The 23,529-nt window shown below is 43.2% G+C and overlaps 1 protein-coding gene across 6 annotated transcripts in view; it reads right to left on the bottom strand.

The window, feature by feature from the left end:
* CACNA1C (calcium voltage-gated channel subunit alpha1 C) overlaps nt 1-23,529 on the bottom strand; it is a 583,432-nt gene that overhangs the window by 45,527 nt on the left and 514,376 nt on the right. For 3 of the 6 annotated variants that reach the window (XM_040436644.1, XM_040436668.1, XM_040436676.1), the window contains exon 30: nt 8,935-9,018. In XM_040436644.1, coding sequence (XP_040292578.1) covers nt 8,935-9,018 — 84 coding nt within the window. Of the gene's footprint in view, nt 1-8,335; nt 8,420-8,934; nt 9,019-23,529 lie in introns of all 6 variants that reach the window. The other 3 variants (XM_040436661.1, XM_040436653.1, XM_040436685.1) reach the window with 2 other exon arrangements.

Below are 23,529 nucleotides of genomic sequence, written 5' to 3'. Positions count from 1 at the left end.
CCGTCAATCACTGATAAGCCCGCCCACTGGACTCCTAGAAGGAGCACAGAGTTCGACCAATAAATGACAAATTATACTGAATGTTTTCGCATATAAAACTATATATCAGTCCAGGGTTGCCAACCGTCCAGAAATTCCTGGACAGTCCATGAAAATAAGTGCGTCCATGATTTTTCTGAGGCTGGTGGTCCTTGACTAGATTATTTTGGTGGTAATTCTCATCATTTCTCAGCTCACAGTAAATGCTGGTAACGAGTTCTTATCACTATATTGAGCTATAGACATGTATTACTTATAATCCATTAGGTTTTCCAATTTTTCTGTAAAAAAGGTTGGCTGTCCCTGGTTTTGGGATAAGTTGTCCAGAAAAAAAGAAAAATTCTTGTTGGCAACCCTGTATCCGTCTGCTCTTCTCCTCTATCACCTGCTGCCCACAGACTGGACTGAGTCTTTGTATTCTATACATTTACTAGCAATTTCTGATTCTAGGTGGAGATGATCTAGTGTAAAATGCTTTATAGAAGATCTTGGCTTCCTCTATAAAAGTAGATCACAGAAGTGGGAAGTGATTTTTGCAGTCAGATTCTGTTTTTCAAGTTTAAAGAGGACCTTTCATCAGTTCTGGCATAGGCTAATTATGGTATTAACTTGTAGGGCGGCCCCCACTGATCACTGATGCCATGGGTGTATTTTTATTTTTTTTCAAACCCAACCCCCCCTCCCCCGTTCATCCGCTGTGGCCCCCCAATGATTTGGCGCGCTGTATTATAATGAGCAGTAAACTCGCAACGGGGAGGGGACGCGGTCTTCTGTTGTGGGCGTCTCCCTGGCTGTGAGCGCGATCCAATCAGAGCGGACCGCTCACAGCCAAGGAGAAGGAGACGCCCACAGCAGAAGACTGAGTCTTCTCCCCGTTGCGAGTTTACTGCTCATTATAATACAGTGCGCCAAATCATTGGGGGTCACAGCGGACGAACGGGGGGGGGGGGTTGTTGGTTTGAAAAAAAATATATATACACCCATGGCATCAGTGATCAGTGGAGGCCGCCCTACAAGGTAATACCATAATTAGCCTATGTCAGAACTGATGAAAGGTCCTCTTTAATGGCTCATTTACAGTATAGTCAAATCTTCTCTTCTAAATTGCACTGTTTATTATCTGGGGGCGTCACTGATAAGTTTTACTGCAGTATCCCTCTAATCTAGTCATAATCCTACTCTTCCTATAGATAGCTGAGAAATGATTGTGCAATCAAAGCTTTCCAGCACAACTAGACATGTGGAGATAGTTGTGAGCTTTAGATCGGGACATAGACAGAGAGAATCAGCCCATACCACAGATAGTGTGATACTGTAGCAGTCCGTCATTGGCCATGTATCGTTGTCACATTCTTCCCATACGTTGGCTGTCGTTGCATTTAACAATTATTGGTCACGAAGTTCTGGGTATAAATCTCTGTGTCCATGTTTAGCTGATATCTGATGTAACTGGATCTGGTAAAAACTCACTCTAGCAACAGGAGCAACGTTTCGGAGTGTTTTTCCTGGGCTTCTGATCTGTGCCTCAGCACCACGAAAGATAAGACAGGTCCTATCTTTGGCCGTATCTTGCAGATCGCAGACCCATTCAAGTTAATGGGACTGCATCTGCAGCACGGAATGCACACAGCCGGTGCCATGCATTGTGAACCGCTATTTACGGTCCGCAATACAGGCACGGAGCCCTTACATTCGTGTGCATGAGCCCTTACCAACATTTGCCTGCCCTGATAAGGGGTTAAAAATGCCTCTACTGAAAGAGGGGGGTTGCAGTAAAACGTAACTTTTATTAACTATGTTTAAAAATATATATAATTTTATTAAACATATTCAATAAAAATAACGTTTTACTGCACTCCCCCTCTTTCGGTAGAGGCATTTTTGATCCATTTAATTGGGATTGATTTTTTGAGCAGCAACACTGCAGCCCAATTTGCAATATTTTGTTAAAGGGGTTGTCTCACAAGTGGCATTTATCATGTAGAGAAAGTTAACACAAGGCACTTACTAATGTATTGTGATTGTCCATATTGCTTCCTCTGCTGGCTTGATTAATTTTTCCATCACATTATACACTGCTCGTTTCTATGGTTACAACCACCCTGCAATCCATCAGTGGTGGTCGTCGTGCTTGCACACTATAGGAAAAAGCTGGGCCTCTCTGGTGGCCAGGATCAAGGAAGTACACATAGGATGGTGGTACATTTTCCTATAGTGTGCAAGCACGACCACCGCTGCTAGATTGCAGGGTGGTCGTATCCATGGAAACAAGCAGTGTATAATGTGATGGAAAAATTTATCAATCCAGCAAAGGAAGCAATATGGATAATAACAATACATTAGTAAGTGCCTTGTAGTGTAACTTTCTCTGCGTGATAAATGCTACTTGCTGAAGTGAAAAAGGTTCATGTAAATTAAAGGATATATCTACTTCTGCAAACATTTTTTTATTGTCACAATGAATCTTTAAAATAAGAAATGAAACACATTTTCAATTAGTCTTATTTAGAAATGTCCTGTTCTTTTGTTTCTCCAGCTCCTACATAAGCCTATATGTTTCCATGGTAACAGACAACAAACAAACCTAGTGCAGTCTGATCCTGCAGTCATAACACCTTCTGTCTCTTCTTTGTTTGCTACTGTGGTTTCTGAATGCAAAAAGCCTAAAAGAGATTTTTTTTTTTGTTTGATTCTGGTTTTGGAAGTATTTTAGATGCTGTGGTTTCTAAATCTGTTTTCAGGACGTTTTCTTCTGAAAACTGCAGTGGCAAACCCCCCCAAACACACATTTAATGTCATAAGCGTGGTTTAGCATTGTCTTTGATACTGTTTTGCTAGATTGCAGGGTGGTCGTAACCATGGAAACGAGTAGCGTATAATGTGATGGAAAAATGAATCCAGCCAGCAAAGGAAGCAATATGGATAATAACAATACATTAGTAAGTCCCTTGTATTAACATTCTCTACATAATAAATACTATTTGCTGAAGTAACACAACCCCTTTAAGTAGGGGACAAATGGAAGGAAATGTGACTGCAGGATCAGACTACACAGGGTTTGTTGGTTGTCTGTTACCATGGAGACTGATTGGACTGTATAGGAGCTGTGGAAGCATAGAGACAGGAAATGTTTAATTAAGACCTATTGCAAAGCTGATTCATTTTTCACTTTAGAGACAGTGATTTCAAAGGTACACATATTCTGTATAATGAAAAATTCTTCAACTCTCAGATATAATGTACTTTGTATTTACATTTCCATGACCTCTGCTTGCTGTCAATGAATGGAAATATTCAGTTTACATGCAGAAGCTGAGAGCCACTTAAATAGTCCTTAATGCTGAGGGATAATTACAAAACGTGTTCATGCTAGAGCAGGGATCAGCAACCTCCGGCCCTCCAGCTGTTTGAAAACTACAACTACCAGTATCCTCCCTTCTTTTTTATGGGAGTTACACGAACACACAAGTAAATGTGCATGCTGGGAGTTGTAGTTTCACAGCAGATGGAGTGCTAAGGTTTGCTGATCCCTGGTGTAGAGAATCCCATGTGAGCTAAATCAGCAGCACATATCTCTCTCCGTTCCTGCAGGCGGCTCTTTCACACTTGCGTTGTTGTGTCCCGTTGTCGGGGCTCTATGCCGGAAGAATCCTGATCAGTTTTATCCTAATGCATTCTGAATGGAGAGAAATTTGTTCAGGATGCATCAGGATGTCTTCAGTTCCGGAACGGAACGTTTTTTGGCCGGAGAAAATACCGCAGCATGCTGCGCTTTTTGGTCCGGTCAAAAATCCTGAACACTTGCCGCAAGGCCGGATCCGGAATTAATGCCCATTGAAAGGCATTGATCCGGATCCGGCCTTAAGCTAAACGTCGTTTCGGCGCATTACCGTATCCGACGTTTAGCTTTTTCTGAATGGTTACCATGGCTGCCAGGACACTAAAGTCCTGGTTGCCATGGTAAAGTGTAGTGGGGAGCAGTATACTTACCGTCCGTGCGGCTCCCGGGGCGCTTCAGAGTGACGTCAGGGCGCCCCACGCGCATGGATGACGTGATCGCATGGATCACGTCATCCATGCGCATGGGGCGCCCTGACGTCATTCTGGAGCGCCCCGGGAGCCGCACGGACGGTAAGTATACTGCTCCCCCGCTCCCCACTACTACTATGGCAACCAGGACTTTAATAGCGTCCTGGCTGCCATAGTAACACTGATCCGTCACACTATTAAAGTCCTGGCTGCCATAGTAACACTGAACGCATTTTGAAGACGGATCCGTCTTCAAATGCTTTCAGTTAACTTGCGTTGTTACGGATCCGGCGGGCACCTCCGGCAAATGGAGTGCATGACGAATCCGGACAACGCAAGTGTGAAAGAGGCCTAAATGTCTCCCATCTGGAGTTGCTTAGCTCACAGAGGATTGTCTAGGCTGCAAACCCTTAGCTGTGTGAGGAGGAAATGATTAGGATGGCTTTTCAGCATCTGTATGTAACTACGTTCCCAACATTTCCATATTAGAAAGTTGCAGAACTTCTCATTATAAGGCGTAAAACCTTAAATGCTTAGGTACTGATCATGGACCGCTACCACTATCCAGGAAATTTATGGCTGAGCCGAATGAGTGTACACAAGCAGAGACTGCGCTTTCTAAATGCCTCCACCGGCGTCACCCGTGTGAGAATGACAAGAGAACACAAGAGAAGTGAGAGAGAGGGGGTGAGTGGACAGGGAGGTGTCAGGGATCACACAGCAGCTCGGCGTGAACTTCCCACTGCTGTTTAGGGTAGGAAGAGAGACATCAGGTGCTCAAGAGATGAGGAAGGATAACCTTGCACGGTCCTACCAGATCATTGGCCGGAATATTTTCAGGATAAATGTGAAAAGTGTTGTGAATATCTAGGGGAGATTTACAAAGTTTCCAACAACAGCCGATCAGAAAAATATCTACTCATTAAAGGGGTTATCCAACCCCTATAATGAACCCACTAATGCCCGGGCCCCTGATACACATTATACTTATCTGCTCCCCAGAACGCACATTGCTCCGGATACCTGCACGGCCGCTGCTGCATCTCCCCATCGAAACATTGCGGAGATGCAGCGGCGGACCTGCAGGGATCCGGATCGAGGTGGATACTGGGTAGCAGGAAAATATAATGTATACACGAGGGTCCCGAAAATTCGGAGGGTCATTATAGGGGTTGGATAACCCCTTTAACAACCTAAATGTCCACCTTTGAACACCAATTTTTTTTTTGTTAAGTTCTAAATTCAGTTTCTAAATATATATATTTCTAACAGTCAGAAGTCCATTTTTATGATGCAGATAAAATAAATTATAACGTTCTTTCTGCCTGCAACCACCACTAGGAGGAGCTTGGGAGCTTATTGCATATAGTTCATACACTGAACTCAATAATAACATATCATGGAGTAAACTCCTCAGCTCCCCCTAGTGGTGGCTGAAGAAAGAAGAATGCTATCATATAACTATGTCTATGCAGGAGGTTGGATGCTCTGTATAAAATGGAGCTCCAACTGCTATAAAGATAAAATATGGAATTAATCAGCACAGAAAGTTGTTGATAAAAGGTGGACATGGATTTTAAAGTGGTGATCTGCTGTAACCCTTTGCGGGGCAATTTGCGGAACGGAACGGACGTCCCTTTATAGAAATGCCTATTCTTGTCCGCAAAACGGACAAGAATAGGACATCACTTATAATTTTGCGGGGCCACGGAACGGAGCAACGGATGCGGACAGCACACAGAGTGCTGTCCACATCTTTTGCGGCCCCATTGAAGTAAATGGGTCCGCACCTGAGCTGCAAAAAATGCAGCTCGGATGCAGATCCAGACCACGGTCATGTGAATGAGCCCTTAGCTGAATAGAGGGGCCTTGTGGGTACATTCATAAGCTGCAGTTGGACCATGATATTTATTCATGGAGCTAAGAGCCATAAGGTTAGCGTGTGGACACTGGGGCTTTGAATTATTTAATGTTGTATGGCTGTAAGGGCTCATGCACACAGCCGTTGCAATATGTGGGCACCGCCGTGTGCACCCCACATCACAGATGCAGACCCATTCACTTGAATGGGTCTGCAATCCGGAAGGTCCAGTGTCAAACGGAGGCATGGAACACAACAGATGCACTACGGAGTGCCTCTGTGGGGTTTCTGTCCGTGGGGTTTCTGTCCGTGCATACACTACTTTTCTGCGGTGCGGACGTACCACGGACCCATTCAAGTTGAATTGGTCTGGATCCATCTATGGAATCCGCATGGATGTTGCCCATGCATTGGGGACTGCAAATTGTGGTCCCCAATACACAGAAAGGCTAATCAATGGCCGTGAGCATGAGCCCTAAGGGTGCGGCCACACATTTAGGTTTCTTGATGCAGTTTTGGATGCAAAAAACAGAAATGAATAAAAAAAGAGAAGTAGTATCTGTCCTTAAGACCTCTTTCGCACAGGCAATATGGATTGTGTCAGGATCTGTTCAGGGAAAAACTGATGGTTTTGCACACGAGTTTAATCAGTTTCTTCTGCAATTGCGTTCAGTGTTTGTGTTTTTTCCATCCGCAGTGTATACGGATTGCATGTAAAAAAATGAAGAATATCTACATCTCCTCGCAACCATCAGTCAAAAATGCATTCAATCTGGATGCCTTCCGTTTTTGCCGCAAGCCCCATTCACTTATATGGGGCCAGAGCGCCATGAAAAACGCACAATATAGAATATGCTGCAATTTTTCCTGAACGCAGAGATGATGTGTGAAAAATGATGCTCATGTATACATACTCATTGAAATGAATGGGTCCTGATGCTAGGCATTCACTAGATGCATCGGATCAAGACAGAAAACTTGCTCATGTGAAACAGCCCTAATACTTTCTCTCCTTTTATGCTCCATGGCTGATTTTGGCTTCCAAAACTGCATCAAGAAACCCAAACTCGTGGCTGCACATCTGTATTAAAAATCTATTTTAATATATCAGTGAGGTCCATATAGGACAGGGACCTGCCAACCACTGTGTACCATTGTCTCCAATGATCTACGGTACTGTGAGACATAGCCCAAAATAGGACCCGCTCTGGTTTTGGTGATGGGCCTAGTACCACTTACGTCTATGGGTCTGTGTGCTATCCATGGGTAGTCCATTGCACAGATGGATAACACATGAACAAAATATACACTCGTATGAATAGGCCCTAAAGAGAAGCTCCATCCTGAGGGTACGACCATAGCAGCATGTGGATGAGATTTCTTAAAAGCTCCAACACTTTGCTAGTAGTGTAAAATGCTGCGGATTTATTGCACGCAAATCCACTGCAGCAATCCACAGAGTTTAGGCCACATGTGAACATACCCTTATAGCATAAAAAGCTACTTAAACAGAAACTCCCCCAATATAATGTAAAGGACTACATTATAACCGCAGGCTCTTTATGTTCTGAAGTGTGAGGATGTGTTTGAGGTACCAGGTGACCTCCTGTAACCCTGCAGGGGGGGACATGGGAATGTCTGAGTGAGAAGGAACATTTTTTGGGGGATTTCCTGTGTAAAAAGAAACTGTTATCTCATGCCAAGTCACAGAGACAGAGCAGGTCCTGACTGTATAGGAGGAAAAGGAGAGTCTGAGAAGGTCCAATCACAGATGGAAGTCACTGCAATCACATTGTGCTTCATTCGTTTAAGATTGGGCTGGATACCAGGCATCAGGACCGCATGAGTGCCCCAGTGTGTGTCAAACCAGTGTCCAGTTGGGATTAAATATTAAAATATTTAAAACTAGATATCAGCAGAAGGTAACTGGAATATGATGAGTATTAAAAGTCTGGGTTGTGACAATAGGACATTCTGGAAGTAGGAGTCTAGGATCCACTAATTAATGGGAACCTCCATTTTTATGTATATTGTTGTATGTTAGGCAGCAAAAAGAGGAGGGAAGGTACGATACAAAATCTCTGTGTAATATGGACTGTCTTATCTTGGCTAATTAGGAACAGAATTGGTTTACTATTGACTAGTAACTCAGTCCTTCTGTGACTGGCAACCACAGGGTCTCCCAGAACAGTCCAATCCTCCTATACAGCACATCTCATGCCAGAAGGAGTTTATGCAACAGTCAAATCCTTTGTAATCCAAGAAAGAAAAACGAAAGAAAAAAATAATCATAAGAAGATGAAAAAAAAAAAAAAATAGACTAAAAAGAAATAACTGAAGAGGATAGACAAACAGGGGGCAGGGAGGTGATGCAGCCACAGTCACGGACAGAGGCAAATTACTTACGTTTAGTTCGGTGATTGCAATATCAACAATGCTACCCACTACTATGAGTGCATCAAATGTATTCCATGCATCACAGAAATAATGCTGATGACAGCCCAGGAGAAGAGGAGGGAGGACGAGAGAAGAGAGAGAAAAAAAGAGAGAAAGAGAAAAATCAAAGAAAAGAAAAAAGAAAAAGTGTGAACAAGGGAAAGAATGAAAATAAAAGAGTAAAAAAGGAGGAGAAGTTAAGAGGCATTACACTAATATGCTTGGTCTCTTCTCGTGTTCGGCCGCTGGATGTTACCCTGTTTATTTGCACATAGACACTTTGCAATCTTTGATTGGGAAGAGACGAGGGAAAGAAAAAACCTCCTTCAGCCCCTCCTTCTGCTTGATGGAAGGGGGCGTCGTGGAGCTTTTCCCTTCCCTCTCTCCCTTCTCCCTGGGAATAGGTAGGTCTGAGAAAATTAAAATGAATAATAATAAAAATAAACTGCTAGCAGGAATTTTTGGAGGAAAGGTAGAGAAGCACCCACGTCAGCATGGAGAAGGAGAGAGAGAAGGGGAGTGCGGAGAGGGTTGTAGAGGAACAGACAGACCTGCCCCGATATACTTACATTCGTCTCGCTGAGAATGACGTCTACTACGCTGCCAATGACGATCAGAAAATCAAAGACATTCCAAGGGTCACTAAAATAACCCTACATAGGGGGTCAGGAGGCAAGGCAAGGTAGGGAATTAAAAAGGATTGTTAGACAGACTCAAACACAGCATCAGCACTAGTTTCCCCCTCCATGCCAGTAGGGCGTGCCAATTAAAACAACGCAGACCCTTCTGGCAGTGAAAGGGTTAGTGACCATCCCTCTTTAGCCCACCCCCATATAAAGCGGGGCACACCCTCTGCATCAGCAGGACATCCCGGCAAAAAAGAAAGGGGCCCCCTCCCAGGTATCAGCAGGGGACCCCAGCACCAAGCTAGGCACCCCCTTCCTAGATTCACAGTGTTTCATGTACAAGAGAAATAATTAGCCAGCGGTAATGGGGGGAGGGGGTGTTCATGTATATTCATCCATTGTTCTGGTCTACAGGATGTTGGAGGTTGTAGTGTGTGTTGGACAGGAGCAACGGTTCCATGTTTGGGGATATTCAGAAAAGAATGTAACTCAAAATTTGTATATGAAGTTGGATTGATAAACTAATTTTTGGACTTTTCAGCCCAAACCTCATGTTACCTCTGATCAACTCAACTCTCTCTGTCACAATCTAAATGTAGCATTTAATATTATACCTATAGGTCCAGCATGTTGACGGTCACCATCACCTATGTCTGAAGAAGTTACACAGTCGAGTCACATTATTATGACCATTTCCTACTTTCGATGTCGGCAGTGTGTAGCTCATGAAGGAAGTCACGTGTGGTGAGCCAGCTTGGTGGGTATATAAGGGGCGAGATAGGCTGTCTGCACACATATCCCTCGTTGCTGTCATGGGTAAAAGGGGCGATTTATCAGAGTTGTATAAAGGGATGATTATTGGCTTTCGCCGGGGTGGCGGTATTTCTGAAACTGCGCAGTTCATGATCTCTTCATGTGCGGCTGTGGTGAAAGTGTATCTTGAGTGGTCAAATGGCACCATTGTGAATAAGTGACATGGAAACTGCGGAGCATCACGTGCCACTGATGGTTAGGGGAATGTTTTTGTGGCATTCTCTAGGCCACTCATCCGGTGACAACCTACCAGGACCTTACTGAGTCACTCCCAGCCCGTCTAGCTGCTATCCGTGCTGCACACGGCGGTTACTCTAAATATTAGCTGGTGGTCATAATAATATAACTTGACTGTGTAAATATAGACTAAAATAACACAGGTGAACCTACAAGAAGTGATGCTGTTTTGAAGTCAAAGGGCAGTCACACCAAATATTGATTGGATTTAGATTTCTTTTGTTCATTCACTTTGAATTTTGTTAACTGATAAAAAAATAAACTATTATGACTTCAATTTTTGAAAACATTCCACATATACAGTACAGACCAAAAGTTTGGACACACCTTCTCATTCAAGGAGTTTTCTTTATTTTCATGACTATGAAAATTGTAGATTCACACTGAAGGCATCAAAACTATGAATTAACACATGTGGAATTATATACATAACAAACAAGTGTGAAACAACTGAAAATATGTCATATTCTAGGTTCTTCAAAGTAGCCACTTTTTGCTTTGATTACTGCTTTGCACACTCTTGGCATTCTCTTGATGAGCTTCAAGAGGTAGTCCCCTGAAATGGTTTTCACTTCACAGGTGTGCCCTGTCAGGTTTAATAAGTGGGATTTCTTGCCTTATAAATGGGGTTGGGACCATCAGTTGCGTTGAGGAGAAGTCAGGTGGATACACAGCTGATAGTCCTACTGAATAGACTGTTAGAATTTGTATTATGGCAAGAAAAAAGCAGCTAAGTAAAGAAAAACGAGTGGGCATCATTACTTTAAGAAATGAAGGTCAGTCAGTCAGCCGAAAAATTGGGAAAACTTTGAAAGTAGGGGCTATTTGACCATGAAGGAGAGTGATGGGGTGCTGCACCAGATGACCTGGCCTCCACAGTCACCGGACCTGAACCCAATCGAGATGGTTTGCGGTGAGCTGGACCGCAGAGTGAAGGCAAAAGGCCAACAAGTGCTAAGCATCTCTGGGAACTCCTTCAAGACTGTTGGAAGACCATTTCAGGGGACTACCTCTTGAAGCTCATCAAGAGAATGCCAAGAGTGTGCAAAGCAGTAATCAAAGCAAAATGTGGCTACTTTGAAGAACCTAGAATATGACATATTTTCAGTTGTTTCACACTTGTTTGTTATGTATATAATTCCACATGTGTTAATTCATAGTTTTGATGCCTTCATAGTCATGAAAATAAAGAAAACTCTTTGAATGAGAAGGTGTGTCCAAACTTTTGGTCTGTACTGTATATATATATACAGTACAGACCAAAAGTTTGGACACACCTTCTCATTCAAAGAGTTTTCTTTATTTTCATGACTATGAAAATTGTAGATTCACACTGAAGGCATCAAAACTATGAATTAACACATGTGGAATTATATACATAACAAACAAGTGTGAAACAACTGAAAATATGTCATATTCTAGGTTCTTCAAAGTAGCCACCTTTTGCTTTGATTACTGCTTTGCACACTCTTGGCATTCTCTTGATGAGCTTCATGAGGTAGTCCCCTGAAATGGTTTTCACTTCACAGGTGTGCCCTGTCAGGTTTAATAAGTGGGATTTCTTGCCTTATAAATGGGGTTGGGACCATCAGTTGCGTTGAGGGGAAGTCAGGTGGATACACAGCTGATAGTCCTACTAAATAGACTGTTAGAATTTGTATTATGGCAAGAAAAAAGCAGCTAAGTAAAGAAAAACGAGTGGCCATCATTACTTTAAGAAATGAAGGTCAGTCAGTGAGGCCGAAAAATTGGGAAAACTTTGAAAGTAAGGGCTATTTGACCATGAAGGAGAGTGATGGGGTGCTGCGCCAGATGACCTGGCCTCCACAGTCACCGGACCTGAACCCAATCGAGATGGTTTGGGGTGAGCTGGACCGCAGAGTGAAGGCAAAAGGGCCAACAAGTGCTAAGCATCTCTGGGAACTCCTTCAAGACTGTTGGAAGACCATTTCAGGGGACTACCTCTTGAAGCTCATCAAGAGAATGCCAAGAGTGTGCAAAGCAGTAATCAAAGCAAAAGGTGGCTACATTGAAGAACCTAGAATATTACATATTTTCAGTTGTTTCACACTTGTTTGTTATGTATATAATTCCACATGTGTTAATTCATAGTTTTGATGCCTTCATAGTCATGAAAATAAAGAAAACTCTTTGAATGAGAAGGTGTGTCCAAACTTTTGGTCTGTACTGTATATATATATATATATATATATATATAAAGCAAAGGGGGTTAGTCAGCACATCCTAATGCGCAGGTGCACGCTGCCATGGCTTAAAACATAGGGAAAAAAGACAATGCAGCAGCACCCTGCAAACCAGATAAAGTACAATAATGCCATAGGCCCAAAAAATTTTTATAGTGCTAATGCTACACTTATTTATAAAGTGAGATGCTTGGCAAATGCATTTTGTACAAAACCATCTGAGCCCGTCTGCTGTACGTCAAGGCGATCTCTGTAAGACGGGAACCTAACACTAAATACTACCTATTATGCGCCATAATGGCCACCATAAAGTTCAGGAAGTGTTGGTTCCTGATGCATGCTGGATCCACTCTGCCTTTTACCATTTTTGGTGCCAAAATGGCCTCCATTACTTCCAAGGGATGCAGGTACCAACATGCATGCCGAGCCCACTCCATACCTTTCCTTGTGCCAGACGGCTTCCAATAAATGTAGTGAGAGCAGGCCACAGCTTTATACTGAAACTAATTAAAATCAGCCTATGGGGCAGACAGGCTAATCAGGAGTGCATTGCAAGGTATGGAGTGGGCTCGGCATGCATGTTGGTACCTGCATTACTTGGAAGTAATGGAGGCCATTTTGGCAACAAAAATGGTAAAAGGCAGAGTTTATCCAGCATGCATGTGGAACCAACACTTACCGAACTTTATGGAGGCCATTATGGCGCATAACAGGCAGCATTTAGTGTTAGGTTCCCGTCTTACAGAGATCGCCTTGACGTTCGGCAGACGGGCTCAGATTGCATTTGCCAAGTATCTTACTTTATAAATAAGAGTAGTATTAGAACTATAACTTTTTTGCGACTATGGCATTATTGTACTTTATCTGGTTTGCAGAGTGCTGTTGCATTGTCTTTCTTCTCTCTCTCTTTCTCTCTCTCTCTCTATATATATATTATTACATTTCTCAGTGTTTTTTGTGATTCATGTATACTTATTTTATGCAATAACATATAAGCACACAGGGGACATAAAAGGGGAAAGACATTATAGACACAGCTTAGGTGTTGCCCTTGTCAATAACATTGCATGCTATATATATAGATCCCTCCTCCAGAATAATAACTCTGCATAGTGACATTGTCATACACTTAATGGGACAGCAGGGGATATTGGCACAGCTTGTGATCCACAGGACTGGTTTATTTGCACACAGTAAGACAGATGAAGGTAAAACCAGAGACTTCGTAAAAATCTGATGGGGCAGAACAATCATTGCAGCTTTGCTTTGAAACAAAATTTTATAGATTAAAGCTACATAATATTACTACTACTAATAATACTAGCTACTAATAATACTACTTTACTTGTACAGACCATGAGTTGTATAACATCTTACGCTCCATTTACATCCAGAGCTGCATTCATAATTCCTAAAAAAAAAGCTGTATATGCTATCAACTCCCCACTGGAACTGGATCACTGGCTGTTGTGTTGCTCTTTCGGAGATGTAGTGTATATTTTCATACACCGTACAGTAGACTTAGGGGAAAAACGACCTCTCCTACAATGCAATCTAGCCAAGTACAGATTTTTGTCTCACTGCTGAATGCTGACATAAAGTTGCAAGAAAAAGTATGTGAACCCTTTGGAATGATATGGATTTCTGCACAAATTGGTCATAAAATGTGAACTGATCTTCATCTAAGTCACAACAATAGACAATTGCAGTCTGCTTAAACTAATAACACACAAAGAATTAAATGTTGCCATGTTTTTATTGAACACACCATGTAAACATTCACAGTGCAGGTGGAAAAAGTATGTGAACCCCTAGACTAATGACATCTCCAAGAGCTAATTGGAGTGAGGTGTCAGCCAACTGGAGTCCAATCAATGAGATGAAATTGGAGGTATTTGTTACAGCTGCCCTGCCCTATAAAAAAAACACACACCAGTTCTGGGTTTGCTTTTCACAAGAAGCATTGCCTGATGTGAATAATGCCTCGCACAAAAGAGCTCTCAGAAGACCTACGATTAAGAATTGTTGACTTGCATAAAGCTGGAAAGGGTTATAAAAGTATCTCCAAAAGCCTTGCTGTTCATCAGTCCACGGTAAGACAAATTGTCTATAAATGGAGAAAGTTCAGCACTGCTGCTACTCTCCCTAGGAGTGGCCGTCCTGTAAAGATGACTGCAAGAGCACAGCGCAGACTGCTCAATGAGGGGAAGAAGAATCCTAGAGTGTCAGCTAAAGACTTACAAAAGTCTATGGCATATGCTAACATCCCTGTTAGCGAATCACCGATACGACACTAAACAAGAATGGATTTCATGGGAGGATACCACAGAGGAAGCCACTGCTGTCCAAAAAAAACATTGCTGCACGTTTACAGTTTGCACAAGAGCACCTGGATGTTCCACAGCAGTACTGGCAAAATATTCTGTGGACAGATGAAACCAAAGTTGAGTTGTTTGGAAGAAACACACAACACTATGTGTGGAGAAAAAGAGGCACAGCACACCAACATCAAAACCTCATCCCAACTGTTAAGTATGGTGGTGGGGGCATCATGGTTTGGGGCTGCTTTTCTGCATCAGGGCCTGGACGGATTGCTATCATCAAAGGAAAAATGTATTCCCAAATTTATCAAGACATTTTGCAGGAGAACTTAAGGCCATCTGTCCACCAGCTGAAGCTCAACAGAAGATGGGTGTTGCAACAGGACAACGACCCATAGCATAGAAGTAAATCAACAACAGAATGGCTTAAACAGAAGAAAATACGCCTTATGGAGTGGCCCAGTCAGAGTCCTGACCTCAACCCAATTGAGATGCTGTGGCATGACCTCAAGAAAGCGATTCACACCAGACATCCCAAGAATATTGCTGAACTGAAACAGTTCTGTAAAGAGGAATGACCGTTGTGCACGTCTGATCTGCAACTACAGGAAACGCTGCCAAAGGAGGTTCAACCAGTTATTAAATCCAAGGGTTCACATACTTTTTCCACCTACACTGTGAATGTTTACATGGTGTGTTCAATAAATACACGGTAACATTTAATTCTTTGTGTGTTATTAGTTTAAGAAGACTGTGATTGTCTATTGTTGTGACTTTTTTTGCAACTGTAGTTATCAGCAGAATTCTGAATAGAGCCCCAGATTTGATGCACTTGGCCTGAAAAGTAAAGCTGACTCCATCAGACTGGCCATAACACAGAAGGACAATGGTTGACGGTCATACACGCAGTTGGAAGCAGCATAGTTCTGGGCACTACTACCAGTTTTCCTTGAAATCACACATGCAGTTTTTGTGGCAGGTTTTCGTGCAGTGTTTTGAGCCAAAGCCAGAAGTGTATTAAAAAGGTATGGGAAATATAAAATAAAGAGTTGTACTTTTCCTTCCTGCTGGATCCACTTCTGGTCTTGGCTCAAAAAAGCATAAAAAACTGCATGTATGATTCCAAGCTCAAAGCTCCTTCACATCACTGATTGGGTCTCCGTTAGGAGCTTCCGTCAAAATTGTCGGTCAAAATAGCACAGCATGCTACAATATTTTGTCTGGAAACATAAGATACACCATGACAGTCCATGGATTCAGTCAGGAGATGTATAGTCTTAGCTGCCATCAGGTCTACTTACATTAGGATTTCCTGGGATGATCAAGTCTGCATTAAGGTCAGTGAACAGTGACCATGGGCTGAGCAAATAGATGGCAGCTTTCTAAAAATCTGCCCCGACTCATGAAATCTTCATAGGCTGGGTTCCACAGAGAGGGTGCAAACCTGGGGCTGCTATGGGCTGCATAAATTTAAAAACCCAGCCTTTGGTATTTCAAAGTCCAGAGGATCCTCTGAGTCTGTCACTATGTCTCCAAGTATTATGGATTCATATGGTCCCAACAGAAGGATCTTCCAGGAGATCCAGGTTCTGAGACAATAGGCCCCAGTCATAATAAAGGCCATGAGGTGCAGCAAACTACTCTGAAGCTGACAGTGGAGAGGATCACTTTCTGCTGGATTTATCACATTTTTGGGTTATTACATACTTATTGATGATATTGCTGCTCAATATAAATTGGCAGTAAGGATGGTCCCAAATAACCCTCTACATGCCTATTTATCTGTGCCCCAACCTTGTGTATTGAGCATGATGGCTGAAAATAACCACCCAGGTGCCGCTCTCCGAGGTCCTGAAAGCTCCTACCAGTGCCCAAAAGGCCTTCTGTACAGAGTATGACGGCAGAAGAAACAACTAGCAGCGGATACACAGGCCAATCTCATTCTACCCTTGTCAAGCAGGAAGATGAGGAACATTTGTGATGGTGACAAGACAAGTGACAATCACATACTGACACACAAAGGAGTAATGGCGCCAAAGTATTAGCGACTGGCACGACTGTAACAAAGCAACAGGACGAGTAACTTGTTGTTTTATCCTGATGCTAATGTGTATGCTCGGCACTATTACATAGATTTCAGATGTTAGCTATGTAGACATGCTTCATAGTTCTAGCAGTGTGAATGTCACCCTGTTCAGTCCATCTGAAGCATCAGCTGACATATATAGCAGCCATATATCTCATCCCTACAGTGTTATATGTATGCACGGCCGAGCCAATCTGCATATTTATAGGGGTGTCGGGTTTATCCGACAAGGGCCGTGGTTTCACGGGGAAAGAGGACATGGCCTAAATGTACCTCTGGGAGACAAAACTCTTGGAGCGAAACTATGCCAACTGATAGTTGGCGTAAACTTAGGCTAGACAGTGTTTTGTTTTGTTTTTGGCGCATCGCTACAAAATTTTAGCATAAGGGCTCAGGCACACGACCGTATGTATTTTGCGGTCCGCAAAACATAGATCTGCAAAAATAAGGATGACATCCGTGTGACGTCCGCGTTGCATCCATTTTTTTTGCAGATCCATTATAAAAATGCCTGTCCTTGTCTGCAAAATGGATAAGTATAGGACATGTTCTATTTTTTGCGGAACGGACTTGCGGACATACGGAAACGGAATGCACACGGAGTCATTTCCGTTTTTTTTGCGGTCCCAATGAAGTGATTGATTCCGCATACGGGCTGCAAAAAAATAAATAAATAAATGGAACGGACACGGAAAGAAAATACGGTCGAGTGCATGAGCCCTAAATCTGGCGCAAGATTTATGATACTCCAAAATTATAAAGGTCCATGCGCCAGAATAGTAAATTTGTCTAATATTTAGGCCTCATGCACACGACCGTTGTTCGGGTCCGCATCCGAGCCACAGTTTAATGGGGCCGCAAAAGATGCGGACTGCACTCCGTGTGCTGTCCGCATCCGTTGCTCCGTTCCATGGCCCCGCAAAAAAAATATAGCATGTCCTATTCTTGTCCGTTTTGTGGACAAGAATAGGCATTTCTACAATGGGCCGCCCATTCCGTTCCACAAATTGCGGAAGGCACACGGGCAGCTTCTGTTTTTGGCGGATCCGCACCAATCTGCACCAATATTTTTCTGTGCAACAATTTGTGACTTTTTTGTGGTTTTCAGAGTTTTGTGACTCTCAACACTATTGAAAAGTGGGCGGAAAGGAAAAAACTTGCAAAAAATGGCGCAATCTCACTCCAGTAGGGGGATAACGTAAAGACTGGAGTAATATCTCTGGACAAGTGTTATCTTTAAATATGCACCAAATGTATCAAATAATGTACGTTTTGATAAATTTGGGATATTGGGATAAATTAGGCCAACACACTGACTTAAAAAATTCCTGTCATGGTAATTCTCATGCTATGAGTGTCCGTGCGCTGGCTCATATATCTGCCGCCATAATCTCCAAGCTGTACGTTCTGCTGCTTTGGGACATGCTGGACTAAACTGTGATACAAATCTATTCTCACTTTGGTCTACAATGTAAGTCTAGAAGTTTCATGGTGGATGCCCTATCGCTAGGCTAGTCTGGCTCTCATTATAAAGTGTCAATAGAGGACTCTAAAGACGGTGGAAAACTCTCATATTCTATCTATGGAAGCTAGGGGTTCACCTGCAATAGCTACCATCTGTCACCAGGTGGCTCTTCACCCCTGCTACAACAATATTCAGGGTGTGGATAACATCAAGGCAAAATATGCCAAAAACTGCATTCAGCATTTCAAGATTTCTGCTTGCTGCCAGTGAGTAGACACATTTCTTATTTAGACGCATTGTCCAAATCATGTGCAACTGACACAGCTGCTTGGCTCACTACATAATACAAAAAGGGTGGGTCCAGACATGGTGGATTCAGCGATCTGCAGCAATTAACAGTACTATATGAGTGACCAGGGTTTACAATGTCACAGAAGGAAATCTGATTTTCCAATCCGCCGCATGCTCATTCTGTTGCTGGATCCCATAGATTATCATTGTGCAGAGCGCAATGCATACTGTGAAAGCCACAGCAAAAATCACAGCATAATCAACATAAAAAATGTGGGCATTCTGCTGAGGATACATCACAGATTTGTGACAGAATCCTCCAGCACAGTTATTCCGGCGTCTGATCATGACACATTCTCAGTGTCTTCATATATCAAGAATATACAGTTAGGTCCATCTATATTCGGACAGAGACATTTTTCTAATTTTTGTTCTGTACATTATCACAAGGGATTTTGAACAAAACAATTCAGATGCAGTCGAAGTTCAGACTTTCAGCTTTAATTCAGTGGGTTGAACAAAATGATTGCATAAAAATGTGAAGAACTAAAGCATTTTTTAAACTCAATCCCTTCATTTCAGGGGCTCAAAAGTAATTGGACAAATTAAATAATTGTAAATAAAATGTTAATTTCTAATACTTGGTTGAAAACCCTTTGTTGGCAATGACTGCCTGAAGTCTTGACCTCATGGACATCACCAGACGCCGTGTTTCCTCCTGTTTAATGCTCTGTTTGTGGGCCTTTCTGGCTGAAGTGTAGTCTTTAACAAGTGAAATGCTCTATTGGGTTCAGATCCGGTGACTGACTTGGCTATTCAAGAATATTCCACTTCTTCGCTTTAATAAACTCCTGGGTTGCTTAGTCTTTATGTTTTGGGTCATTGTCCATCTGGATTATGAAACGCCGACCAATCAGTTTGGCTGGATTTGAACGCACAGAATGTCTCTGAAAACCCCAGAATTCATCCGGCTGCTTCTGCCCTGTGTCACATCATCAATAAACACTAGGGACCTAGTGCCACTGGCAGCCATGCATGCCCACGCCATCACATTGCCTCCGCCGTGTTTTACAGATGACGTGGTATGCTTTGGATCATGAGCTGTACCATGCCTTCGCCATACTTTTTTCTTTCCATCATTCTGGTAGAGGTTCATCTTGGTTTCTTCTGTCCAAAGAATGTTCTTCTAGAAGTGTGCTGGTGTTTTAAGATGTTTTTATTTTAGCAAAGTCCAATCTAGCCTTCTTATTCTTGAGGCTTATGAGTGGCTTGCACCGTGCAGTGAACCCTCTGTATTTACTTTCCTGCAGTCTACTCTTTATGGTAGATTTGGGTATTGATACGCCTATATCCTGGAGAGTGTTGTTCACTTGGTTGGCTGTTGTGAAGGGGTTTCTCTTCACCATGGTAATTATTCTGCGATCATCCACCACTGTTGTATTTTTGCATTGTTGAGGTCACCAGTGCTTTCTTTCTTTCTCAGGATCTACCAAACTGTAGATTTTGCCACTCCTAGAAGTGTAGCAAATTTTTAGATGGGTTTTTTCTGTTTTCACAGATGAAGGATGGCTTGTTTCACCTGCATATATAGCTCCTTTGACCGCATGTTTACTTCTCAGCAAAATCTTCAAAATGCAAGCATCACATCTCAAATCAACTCCAGGCCTTTTATGTGCTTAATTGAGAATGAAATAATGAAGGAATTGCCCACGAAACAGCCTTTGAGTAAATTGTCCAATTACTTTTGGTTCCTTTAAAAACAGGGTGACACATGTAAAGGAGCTGAAACTCCTAAACCCTTCATTCAATTTTAATGTGGATACCCTCAAATGAAAGCTAAAAGTATGGACTTTATGTCCATTTCCATTATATAACTATATTGAATATGTTTTAGTAAACAGGTAATAAAAACAAAATTTGTGTCAGTGTCTGAATATATATGGGCCTAACTGTATTCTTCCCAGTCACTGAAAGTGAGCAGAGAACAGAAATGGAAATAAAGAACTAAAAGTCCCTGGAAGTCCTGTTGTTTAGCTAGAGACTTCAGATCCTGCTGCTGCAGTATGGCAATGAAAGGGTGTTTTCACACTGCAGAATATGTTTACTGTAAGCATTAGGTAAGTGCCCCTGTGCACTCCTAAACCATCCCCTAGTCCCCCACCTAATACCAGGTGAGAAGTCAGTGTCCTGATGTCTGTGTATTAGGAGCAGAGGTCAGTGTCCTGATGTCTGTGTATTAGGAGCAGAGGTCAGTGTCCTGATGTCTGTGTATTAGGAGCAGAGGTCAGTGTCCTGATGTCTGTGTATTAGGAGGAGGAGAGGTCAGTGTCCTGATGTCTGTGTATTAGAAGGAATGGAGGTCAGTGTCCTGATGTCTGTGTATTAGGAGGAGGAGAGGTCAGTGTCCGGATGTCTGTGTATTAGGAGGAGGAGAGGTCAGTGTCCTGATGTCTGTGTATTAGGAGGAGAGGAGGTCAATGTCCTGATGTCTGTGTATTAGGAGGAGAGAGGTCAGTGTCCTGATGTCTGTGTATTAGGAGGTGGAGAGGTCAGTGTCCTGATGTCTGTGTATTAGGAGGAGGGGAGGTCAGTGTCCTGATGTCTGTGTATTAGGAGGAGGAGAGGTCAGTGTCCTGATGTCTGTGTATTAGGAGGAGGAGAAGTCAGTGTCCTGATGTCTGTGTATTGGAAGTGGAGGTCAGTGTCCTGATGTCTGTGTATTAGGAGGAGGAGAGGTCAGTGTCCTGATATCTGTGTATTAGGAGGAGGAGAGGTCAGTGTCCTGATGTCTGTGTATTAGGAGGAGGGGAGGTCAGTGTCCTGATGTCTGTGTATTAGGAGGTGGAGGTCAGTGTCCTGATGTCTGTGTATTAGGAGGAGGGGAGGTCAGTGTCCTGATGTCTGTGTATTAGGAGGAGAAGTCAGTGTCCTGATGTCTGTGTATTAGGAGGAGGGGAGGTCAGTGTCCTGATGTCTGTGTATTAGGAGGAGGGGAGGTCAGTGTCCTGATGTCTGTGTATTAGGAGGAGGAGAGGTCAGTGTCCTGATGTCTATGTATTAGGAGGAGGGGAGGTCAGTGTCCTGATGTCTGTGTATTAGGAGGAGGGGAGGTCAGTGTCCTGATGTCTGTGTATTAGGAGGAGGGGAGGTCAGTGTCCTGATGTCTGTGTATTAGGAGGAGGGGAGGTCAGTGTCCTGATGTCTGTGTATTAGGAGGAGGGGAGGTCAGTGTCCTGATGTCTGTGTATTAAAAGGAGGGGAGGTCAGTGTCCTGATGTCTGTGTATTAGGAAGAGAGGTCAGTGTACTGATGTCTGTGTATTAGAAGGAATGGAGGTCAGTGTCCTGGTGTCTGTGTATTAGAAGGAATGGAGGTCCGTGTCTTGATGTCTGTGTATTTGGAGGAGGAGAGGTCAGTGTCCTGATGTCTGTGTATTAGGAGGAGGAGAGGTCAGTGTCCTGATGTCTGTGTATTAGGAGGAGAGGAGGTCAGTGTCCTGATGTCTGTGTATTAGGAGGAGAGGAGGTCAATGTCCTGATGTCTGCGTATTAGAAGGGGAGGTCAGTGTCCTGATGTCTGTGTATTAGGAGGAGGAGAGGTCAGTGTCCTTATGTCTATGTATTAGGAGGAGGAGAGGTCAGTGCCCTGATGTCTGTGTATTAGGAGGAGGAGAGGTCAATGTCCTGATGTCTGTGTATTAGGAAGAGGAGAGGTCAGTGTCCTGGTGTCTGTGTATTAGGATGAGAAGAGGTCAGTGTCCTGATGTCTATGTATTAGGAGGAGGGGAGGTCAGTGTCCTGATTGTCTGTGTATTAGGAGGAGGGGAGGTCAGTTTCCTAATGTCTGTGTATTATGAGGAGGGTAGGTCAATGTCCTGATCTCTGTGTATTAGGAGGAGGAAAGGTCAGTGTCCTGATGTCTGTGTATTAGGAGGTGGAGGTCAGTGTCCTAATGTCTGTGTATTATGAGGAGGGTAGGTCAATGTCCTGATCTCTGTGTATTAGGAGGAGAGGTCAGTACACTGATGTCTGTGTATTAGGAGGAGAGGTCAGTGTCCCGATGTCTGTGTATTAGGCGGAGGAGAGGTCAGTTCCCTGATGTCTGTGTATTAGGAGGGGAGGTCAGTGTCCTGATGTCTATGTATTAGGAGGAGGAGAGGTCAGTGCCCTGATGTCTGTGTATTAGGAGGAGGAGAGGTCAGTGTCCTGATGTCTGTGTATTAGGAGGAGGGGAGGTCAGTGTCCTGGTGTCTGTGTATTAGGAGGAGGGGAGGTCAGTACACTGATGTCTGTGTATTAGGAGGAGGAGAGGTCAGTACACTGATGTCTGTGTATTAGGAAGGAAGGTCAGTGTCCTGATGTCTGTGTATTAGGAGGAGAGGTCAGTGTCCTGATGTCTGTGTATTAGGAGCAGAGGTCAGTGTCCTGATGTCTGTGTATTAGGAGGGGAGGTCAGTATATAAATTTGCACTGTTATACTTCTGTAAAATGTAGAAGATTGAGGAAAGTAAAATAATGGTTAGATAAGGATCGGCAGTTAACATGTCCTGGAAAAGGAGCAGAATTGTTAGCAAGTGCAGAGGGAGTGAAGTTGGTCCAAGGTTTGATGGACTTATCTGCAAACAAGAGGTACCTGTAAAAAATATCTGCATATAAGTAATTCACTGCTGACATTTACTCCAGCACAAGGGAGCAGTAACAGAACCTCCACACTGAGGGATACATGCAATATCACAGTGATACCCAATCCGCCCACTAGGGGCCAGCAAAGAACAACGAATACATGGGTCAAGCATCGCCCCCTACAGAGGAGTCACATAATGTGCTAAATTCTAAGTATATGAATCTTTCAGATTTTGTACTTGATGATTAAATGTTCAGGTCTTCTCACAGTTTTCTAAATATGTACATCCTGCGGCACGTGATCCCGCGAGACCCGTGACCTCCCGCAGGACGGAATTGCGCACCGAAGTGACAGAACTCATGCCCGCGCAGCTCGCAAGTATCGGATCAGCGGAAAAAGTACAAGGGGGGTGGGGGGATGATCTGCGGTGGGTTATCCAGGTCCAATCAATATTAAAGGGCCCTGGAATAGCCAAATAAACAAATACTAAAATGCTAC

Source organism: Bufo bufo, chromosome 1, assembly GCF_905171765.1.
Source record: "Bufo bufo chromosome 1, aBufBuf1.1, whole genome shotgun sequence".
NCBI classification, from domain to species: domain Eukaryota; kingdom Metazoa; phylum Chordata; class Amphibia; order Anura; family Bufonidae; genus Bufo; species Bufo bufo.
The sequence above is the reverse complement of the archived record's forward strand: the minus strand, read 5'-3'. Positions and strand labels throughout refer to the sequence as shown.